This window comes from Nicotiana attenuata, unplaced genomic scaffold (assembly GCF_001879085.1).
Source record: "Nicotiana attenuata strain UT unplaced genomic scaffold, NIATTr2, whole genome shotgun sequence".
Classification (NCBI taxonomy): domain Eukaryota; kingdom Viridiplantae; phylum Streptophyta; class Magnoliopsida; order Solanales; family Solanaceae; genus Nicotiana; species Nicotiana attenuata.
In genome coordinates this window covers 173330-183259 of record NW_017672360.1, presented here as the reverse complement: position 1 = coordinate 183259, position 9930 = coordinate 173330, and the positions used below count along the sequence as shown (strand labels likewise).

The following is a 9930-nucleotide window of genomic DNA, read 5'->3' as shown; positions in this document are numbered from 1 at the left end:
TAATTTGGCATTTGTCTCTAATGGAGTCCATGCTGGCTTTGCTCCACTCAATCCCAAGTCTGATATTATTTCCAATGCATACTTCCTCTGATTAACTAAAATCCCTTTGGCTAATCTGCTGAACTCCATGCCAAGGAAGAATTTTAGATCACCTAAATCTTTGATCTTGAAGGCCTGTTGTAGGAGTATCTTGGTGTCTTTAATCAGCTCCAAGTTGTTTCCTATCACTAGCATATCATCAACATATATTAGTATGATCATTAAATTTGTTCCTTGCTTCTTGATGAACAAGGAATGATCTAGATTACTCTGCTTAAAATCAGCCTGTAATAATGCCTCTGTGAGCTTCAAATTCCACTGTCTGCTTGCTTGTTTCAGCCCATAGAGAGATTTTACAAGTCTACACACCAATCTAGACTCCCCCTGACTTGTAAAACCTTGTGGCAGCTTCATATATACTTCATCATGTAAATCTCCCTGTAGGAAGGCATTGTAGACATCCATTGTTGGACTGTCCAATTGTTTATGGCTACTAGGGAGAGAACAGTTCTCACAGTTGTGATCTTTACTACAGGGGAAAAGGTCTCATTGTAATCAAGACCTTCCTTTTGATTGTATCCTTTAACTACTAATCGTGCTTTGAATCTCTCCACATCTCCATTAGCTTTAAGCTTGACTTTATACACCCATTTACAGCCTATAGTTGTCTTTCCTTGAGGCAGCTAGACCAGTTCCCAGGTGTTGTTGTCTTGTAGAGCCTGAATCTCAGCTTGCATGGCTTACCCATCTAGGGTCCTTAGAAGCTTCCTGAAAAGTAGTGGGCTCAACAATAGAAGAGAATGCACATAGGTAAGTCTGATATAATGGGGATATCATAGCATATGAAACATAGTTATGCATGGGATATAAAGCAGAGTTTCCAGACTTCCTTGTAGTTACATAGTCTGTCAACCAGACTGGTTCTTTTGATTTTCTGTGTGATCTTCGTAAGGAATTGGGATGTGTCTGTCCTGCAAGATGGTTATGGGGAGATGTAGATGGTGCTTCCGAAGGCATTTCCACTGAGTCAGGATGTGCAGATGATTGACCTTCAGTGGTGATGTGCAGATCTGGCTCAAGGTTGTTCGAGGGTTGTGCAATATCATCTATAGGAATATCATGAATATGTGGCTCCTCAATGATAGGAACATTGGTCTCATCTGCATTTGTATCTTCAAAGTCAGAATCGTCAGTAATAATAGGCTGGATTTGGTTCCCAGTATTATCAGTTGTTTCTTGAAAAGAAAATGTAGATTCCTTGAACACCACATCTCTGTTGATAAAGAATCTATTCCCATCTAAGTCGTACAGGACATATCCTTTTGTAACAGCAGAATACCCCATAAAAACAGCCCTCACTGCTCTACTAGCAAATTTATCATTTCTAGACAAACCACTTGCAAAACAAAGACACCCTAATATTTTCAAGTGAGAAACTGATGGTTTCTTGTTAAAAAACACCTCATATGGGGACTTACCATCAAGTGACTGTGATGGCAGTCTGTTGATAACATAAGCTGCTGTTAAAATGCAGTGTCCCCAGAACTTCATGGGTACATGTCCCTGAAACTTGAGTGCTCTTGCAACTTCAAGCAAATGTCTATGTTTTTTTTCTGCTACACCATTTTGTTGTGGTGTATAGACACATGTTTTCTGATGTACTATCCCCATGGATGTGCATAACTCCTGCATAGCTGAATTCACAAATTCTCCACCATTGTCAGTTCTGATTGTTTGCACCTTTCCATTGAACCGTGTTTCCACCAGCTTAAGAAAGGACTTAAAGACAATTATGACATCACTTTTAAATTGCAAAAAAAAAATCCAAGTCACACGAGAGTAATCATCTACAATTGTGAGAAAGAACTTATTACCATCATAAGTAGGTACACTGCAGGGTCCCCACACATCCAAATGTAATAGTTGAAAAGTATTAGCAGTTTTAGTAGTACTCAATGGAAAAGGCTGTCTCACATGTCTAGCCATTGGACAAACATCACAACTATCTATTACAGATTTACAATCTTCTAGCTTACATCCCAAAATTTCCTTCAAGGATCCTCCAGATGCATGTCCTAATCTCTTGTGCCATTGAGCTATGTCCTCCTTTGTTGTCTGTACATTCAATCCTTTGACTGTTGGTATGCCTTTATCAGTGTTTAGCCTTTGTTGTCTCACATGTCTAGCCATTGGACAAACATCACAACTATCTATTACAGATTTACAATCTTCTAGCTTACATCCCAAAATTTCCTTCAAGGATCCTCCAGATGCATGTCCTAATCTCTTGTGCCATAGAGCTATGTCCTCCTTTGTTGTCTGTACATTCAATCCTTTGACTATTGGTATGCCTTTATCAGTGTTTAGGTGAGCTCTTGGAACTAGTATGTAGAGCCCATCCTTCTCTTTACCTATCCCCCTCACTTTCCCATTTGAGAGGTCCTGGAATAGGCAAAAGTCAGGATAAAAGGATACAAAACAATGTAAATCCCTTGTTATTTTGGACACTGAAAGAACGTTATAAGAAAATTCTGGGACATATAACACATCCTGCATTTCTCCTGTTTCTGTGATCTTGCAATTTCCAACATGTGACACAATAGTGCAATCTCCATTAGGTAAATGAACTCTTTTATCTCTAGTGGGGGTTAACATTCTTAACATTTGTTAACATTCCTAAATTAGCTACCATGTGGTTAGTTGCTCCTGTATCAACTATCCAATTACCTTTTGAAACCTTGGCCATAAAGGAATAGGCTGTACCTGCCATATTTGCCATTGCATCCTTGGATTTATCTTTGTTGAGTATCTTCAAGATCTGGTCATATTGATCAGCTGTAAGTTGAGGTTCCCTCTGCCAGTTCCTTTCCTTCATTGCTTCTGGTAGATCTCCCCCTTCATCATCTATTCGTGCAAGATTAGGATTAAGATTTTCTACCTGAACATTATATGCACCTTTCTTCCTGCCTTTAAAGTCTTGTGGATAGCCAATTATCTTGTAGCATCCCTCCTTTGTATGACCCTTCATATGACAGAAATCACACTATACATTCCAGTTCTTCTTTGGTCTTTGATGATTCTGTTGACTTCCTCGTTTACCAGCTAGTAATGCAGTCAAGTCAGTTGTTTCAACTATGGTAGAAGCATTAGTCACTGATCTTTGACTCTCTCTTTCAATAAGCATTGCATATGCTTTATTGATGCTAGGTGTTGGGCTAGTCATGAGGATTTGGCTACGAGCCTGCTCATAGCTGTCATTCAGACCCATTAGAAACTTCAGCACCTTTTGTTTCTCCATAAACTCGATGAAACTTTTCAATCTAGCACAGTCACACGGCGGAGGAACCATACTATCAAATTCATCCCACAAATTTTTGAGTTTAGAGAAATACATTGAAACACTGTCTGTTCCTTGAGTTATTGTTGCTATGGCCTTCTGCAGCTGATAAACTCGTGATGTGTTTACCTTATCAAATCGCTCTTTCAGATCCTCCCACACCTTTCTCGCATCCCTTGCATATAGGATTCTGGTGATTAGTTCCTTGGATACTGAGCTCATAATCCATCCCAGAACTATAGCATTACATCTCCCATTGATGACCTAATCCAGTAGAAAAATCTCCTTTCTTTAGAGTTCCGTCGATTAGACCTAGTTTGTTCTTTCCTAACAACTGGATCTCCATCGCACGACTCCAGGTGGAGTAATTCTCTGAACCAGTCAACTGGATCGAGATGATCGGAGCTCCGGTGGTGTTCGATGGGTGAAGAAACAGAGGATGATTGTGATCTAGATCTACTTTTTCTCCCATTGATGAATCTCACTTTCAGATGTATTTCACAAATTCCGCAGGATCTTCGAATTCAGCTCGCAATTGCGATTGAGCTCTGATACCATGAACAAATTACACATTAGACGCGAGGTTCAACAAATCAGATTTCAGAGAAGAGAGAAAAATGAAGAGCTGAACTCTGTTGCTTCATTAGAGATGGAAATTAAAGAAAGAGAAGTACTGTTACATTGCTTAACCGCCTAACTATATACATGTGTCCTAATAACTCCCTAACTAATACACACGTAGGAGTCATGTGTGTGCTAATTAACTATTTTCTCAATGATAAGCTCCTCCTGGCTATTAATATTAACTGCTAATTACCCCTTACTAATATCTCACGTAATTCCCATTTCATCATTCAACCTTAACCAAATTGAAAAGTCAAACCAAACCGATTAAATCCCCGATTAGATTTGGTTTGGTATGAGTAAAAAAAGTTCAAACCAAACAGACATATAATACTTTTAAAACTTTACAAAAAATTTTAAAAAAATGTCTTGAAAATTTTGGGATCCTCTCATGAGATGTAATATTTAATAGAACTATGAAGTGCATACATTTTTATTTACTTTAAATAATGAGTTGTATCAAACTTTCTTATCAAGTGTTATTAAAATGCGTTAATCTGTTTTTTTTTTTTGGTTGACAAAAGCTAACTACCTAATGTGTAACAATAAAGAGATCAAGCAGATCAACTACTATTGTATCTTGTCATGGTGAATCATAGCTTATATCAGATGCCTTCAATTTTCTAATTTTAAAATGAGGCCAGTTCCCATCTATCCAATTGCATGAGTCCCTTTACCTGCCTTGAGAGTTCTTCGTATCTACTGAAAATAAGTGTTTTTCGGTGTATGTGGTTCAGTGCTGCCAATTTGTTTGCGACCTTATAGGCCTCCCTAAAGCAGTGTTGCACTTTCACATCTCGATCAGTCACAATCTTTTTTATTTCTCCAATAAGTTCTATAATTCTCCATGGTATCGTTGTACTTTCTGTCACGCAAGAGGTCACCAGTTTTGAATCAGCTTCAGCTATTACATTGTATGACCCCCTTTGCACGCACTGTTGTAGTCCACTATTCATGTCAACTAAACGGGGGGATTGAAGGGAATTTTGTGAACAGAAAATGGATTATGGGAGTGCGTGACTTGAACTATTCATTGATCTGTGTAGATATATTCCTGCCACATGGGAATTCACAACCAAATGTGTCTTTGTTCCAATCGCCGTGTAAGCCCTATACAAAGGATAGGCTGGTTCGCTTAAAGAGAATCTTAGTGAACTAGATAAAACGGAATCTAGAGGTCATCAAGTTTGAATCAACTTCAGCTACTAAATTCTTATATCTTTTTCGAATTTGAAATAGTATTTCGATAATTTTAAAATTTAATGGAACATATCATTACTTAGGTTTCATATATATTTTTATGTTTAATTATTTATTTCGGTTGACCTTGAAGGGTACATCAACGAAAAATTATTGTTAGACCACTAAGAAAATAACTATTATGTGGTATAAAAAAATTTCATAAGAATATTTTAATAGATCATATGTTTGTTAGTCTTTTTAGTTTTACTATGCATATATTCTATCAAAATTTTATCTATAAGTTTAACAAAGTAAGATTGAAATAATATTCACGTAAGAAAACACCTCGAAAAACCCGAAAAAAATTGACAAAAACGAACCAATCCAAACCGATATAGTTGGTTTGGTTTGGTTTTGATAAAATGGAACCGACCCGGTCCATTTACACACCTATTGGAGAGAACGTAGGTTTCTTCGTGCAATACCCAAATCCAAAAAAAAGAAAAAGAAAATACAAATCGAATTAAAAACAATAAACTACATCAGAACATTCACTGTGGAAGAAAGACTTGAAAGGAAATTAAGAACTTACAAATGTATAAAATTTTCATCAATCATCATATCGGCCTTCCGTTCTATAAGATCACCGTGGGATATTTGTTTTATATATATTTAATGAGGAATTGTTCGAACTATCCTGTCCAGAAAAGATGCTGCTATTTGTGTTGGCGTTGGAGCTGTATTGTCCAGAAAACTTATTGATACCTGTATTAGATTCAAGCGGAACTGCGTAAAGATCTGATAATTCATCTTCATTCTCTTCATTTCCATGTCCGTTAGGCCAAGGGTTATTTTTAGTGAATTTCTTTAAACTTTCAAGTTCCATTGCCACTTCCATCATCGTAGGTCTGTCTTCTCCATGCAAACTAAGACAACTCTGCACAAGCTCAGCTATCTTCTGAAGTTGCGCAAGACTTCCTTCCTTTACCACTCTGCGATCAAGAATTTGAAACAATTGATTCTTTTCCATGGACAGCACAAAATACTCTGCCAAGTTTATGTCCTCGTCACCGTTCCTTGAAATAGGTTTCATCCCTGTCAAAAGTTCTGCAAAAACGACTCCGAAACTATAAACGTCACTTTTCTCTGTCAATTGACTTGTGCGGAAATATTCAGGATCCAAATACCCTAGTGTTCCTTGAACTAATGTATCAAGATGTGTTTGATCGAGAGGGATTAATCTTGAAGCTCCAAAATCTGCAACTTTTGCTGTGTAAACATCATCCAATAATATGTTGGTAGATTTGACATCTCTATGAATTATAGGCATCGACGCAGATGAATGAAGATAAGCAAGCGAACTTGCAATCTCTGTAGCAATTCTTAACCGATTTTGAAAAGATAACCAATGTGCTCCATTTCGGTTGTGGATATGCTCATAAAGAGTTCCATGAGAAACGTATTCGTAAACTAGTAAAGGAACTTCAGCTTCCAAACAACATCCAAAGAGTCTCACCACATTTCTGTGGTTGACTTGAGTGAGAATAAGTACCTCATTGATGAACTGCTCAATTTGATCCTCGTCCACAAACTTAGACTTTTTAATTGCAATTATGCGATTATCAGGTAGAATACCCTTATATACAATTCCATTTCCACCACGACCAAGAATTCTATTATTTGCATAGTTGTATGTGGCCTTCTTCAACTCCTCAGCTGTAAAGATTTTGGTTGCTTCCACACCACCCTCGTTAGAGGAGATTCGTTGTTTCAAGAGCAAACCACCATTTTGTTGGAAGAACTTCTCCCTAAGCTTAATGAGTTTTCGTTTCTTGACGCAGAAATAGAGCCAGGTCGCCGCAACCACTAGGGACATAAAACCAACTCCTACACCTACGTTTATTAGAATAAAATTTCAAGCACCTCTTAAAACAATCACATCTTTGTAACAATAATTTCATGCTTGAGAAAATCAAAGACAAGAAATAGAGTAACTAATGTTGTATCTAATTTCAAGTACAGTGAATATTAAAATTTTGTAGATATTTTTCCAAGTCTGAGGAAAATATCGATCCTATGATTCTTTGCTTCAACTGTTGGCTCTAAGGCTTGATATTGTTCTTGAGTTTGATTGTTCTGTATTTTACTTCAACGAGGCTTAGTTAAAAAAAGGTGGAAAATCATGCAACGACATATATATATATTCAAATGGATTAAAGTTTCGAAGAAACTTACCAATAGAAAACTTGATCCATGGAAACTCAGAGTTTAGTGCAATACAACCACTACCATTCTTCTTTCCATTGCCGGTATGTCCTTCCGGACAAGAACAATTGTAACTCCCCTGCGTGTTTATGCAAATTTTTTCACACGAATTGGTATTTGGATATGCACATTCATCAATATCTAGCAAACAAGAGAAAAAGCAGTCACATTAATGCCCGATGCTGCACGTTTAAGTATCTTTTATGGATTTGAGTTATATACTACTGACATGACAGTGGATAGGTTTTTACACTATCAATGTACTTTCAACTTATCCAATATAGTAGGTTGGTTTTCATTTTGACCATGTTACTAATTATTACTCCTTCCGGTCCAAAATAAGTGATTTTTTGGCATTTTTCTTGTGGTCCAAAATAAGTGATTTTTTCAGATTTCAAGAATAAACTAATTATTTTTTTCCTACATTATCCTTGGAGTAAATAGTGTTGGAATATGTGTTAGGAGTGTTTATGTGAGATAGTAAAGGTTAATATGGTCAATTCCATTGTTAATTAATGCTAAAAGGTGGACTCCTTAATCTATGTGAAAACATCCAAAAAATCACTTATTTTGGACCGGAGGAAGTAATGCATATAATAGGACTTACGTGCAATTACCCTGTGATTTTAGTTATATACACAAATAATATATGATTTTTTGCACAATTATTATACATGTTACTTAGTATTTATTTTAGGTTAACCAAACGCCAATTAAATAAACATGCAATTACTTTTCAAATGACCTAATTGTGTAAAATAAATACTGTGTCAGTGCATAAACTCAAAATTTTATCTTATAGTAGGTGACCTGCACTTAAATGATCACAAAGATCTGGGCTAACTACCTTGACAGGCAATGTAAGGATTGCCTTCATATCCCGGGTTACAGCTACACCGATAACCACCTATGCCAGTGTCAGAATCAACACACTGGCTATTATCGCGGCAAGCATAATCGTCACGTTTTTGTGATTCAACACAAGATTGATTTCCAATGGCCCAATCTAGTACGAGGGGCACAGTAGTGACAATCCTATCTACCAAACTGATACGATCTTTTAGATCCTGCATGCCCAAGAATTGGAAGCGGCTTGCCTCACCAAGAAACGCATGGCTACATGGATTGAACGACCAAACTTCTGTGTGGTTTTTCGGGCTTCCCAATGATGTATTGAAGTGTCTCAAGCCCTTTGGTATCGGTATTTGGCAGCAACCGGCGGACATACATGTACCATCGACCACGTCAGTCGAGTTCGGACAGAAGCTGAGGCAGCCATTCATGAATTCACCCCCAACCATTACACCAGTAGCATCGCAACCAACAACCGTGAATCTGTTGAAGCCGATTTAAAGTCCATTAGATGCGATTTACTCTAATATATTTATAGTGGGGAGTTAAAAAGTACGAGGGTCAAACTATTTGTAGGTGTTTGTCATTTGGGAAAAAGTATGGTTGAAGTTGGAAAAAAAAGGTTCAAGTTAAAGTAGCAAAAGAATATTTGGAAGTTGACGCAAACATAAAAAATTTCAGGTTCTTTGGTTACATATCTAGAAAATTAAATGGAATGTCATGTATAAGTCACAATAGTAAATTAATGGTTCGAAATATTTACAGATATTTGAAAAAATTGTGGTAAAGAAAAATCTCTTCGATGCTCTAAATAGTAACGTAATGTAGAACAATGCGGGAATAAGCAGTTTCTTTCAGATGTATATATAGTTCGAACTAAAAAACTATAGGTTCAGTTGAACCCGTCTAAGACTTAAACCTGTTAAGGGTAGAGAAACTGTAAGGATTATCAGTTCCTAAATCGGCCGATAGCAGATAATCCCGAGTCAGACGTCCAGTGGGTGTGTAACATTTCTCTGCTAAGATATTGAACAAGCGAATTTCAGCGTCGGAGATGTGGTGGACCTTGACACCGGTTGTGAGGAATGTTGGAGAACCTGTTGAAGTGTTACAGTTGATCTCGAAACTCGGGTTTATGGCACAACCAGATCCTATGCCAATCCCAAATGGGTATGGAACTGTAAGATTTCCACACTGTTTTGGGCATCCTGGTTTCGTGATATTGCGGTCTTTGGTTATGTTGTAATTGTTGGGTTGAGAGGTGGTGTTAGTGGTAGTTTGAGCGGTGGCTAATGTCAAGATTATTAGCGCACATGAAGAAAAACAGGCAAATCGGAAATGAAGCTGAAGCACTTGTCTTTGCTTCATGGTTTTGAAAGATTATGAAAAAAAGAAAGAACGTATGAGTATATATGTGAGGTGTTTCATCTTATATATATTAAGAAGATAAGCCTTGCTAGTCAATGTTCTATTACTTTTTATCCTTTCTGTCCGTCATGCTCGACACAACAAATCATGGAACACCACTTCGAAACATTAATTGTTGGGAGTGGCCAATTTGCAGTTTTATAGTGCTTTTAATGAAGGTTTAATTTGTCTTTCTTTAAATCTTTAATTAGAAGAACTTTCAA

The 9930-nt window shown here is 37.1% G+C and overlaps 1 protein-coding gene across 1 annotated transcript; it reads right to left on the bottom strand.

Annotated features, from left to right (window-relative positions):
- Positions 1 to 5680: 5680 nt before the first annotated feature.
- Positions 5681 to 9701, bottom strand: LOC109212911 (wall-associated receptor kinase 2-like). The gene is made up of 4 exons (XM_019376640.1): positions 9219 to 9701; positions 8295 to 8782; positions 7418 to 7588; positions 5681 to 7075 (listed from the first exon to the last, which is right to left on the bottom strand). Exons 1-4 carry the CDS (start codon positions 9665 to 9667, stop codon positions 5826 to 5828), a joined length of 2358 nt encoding a protein of 785 aa, XP_019232185.1. The 5' UTR covers positions 9668 to 9701; the 3' UTR covers positions 5681 to 5825.
- Between the last annotated feature and the right edge of the window lie 229 nt (positions 9702 to 9930).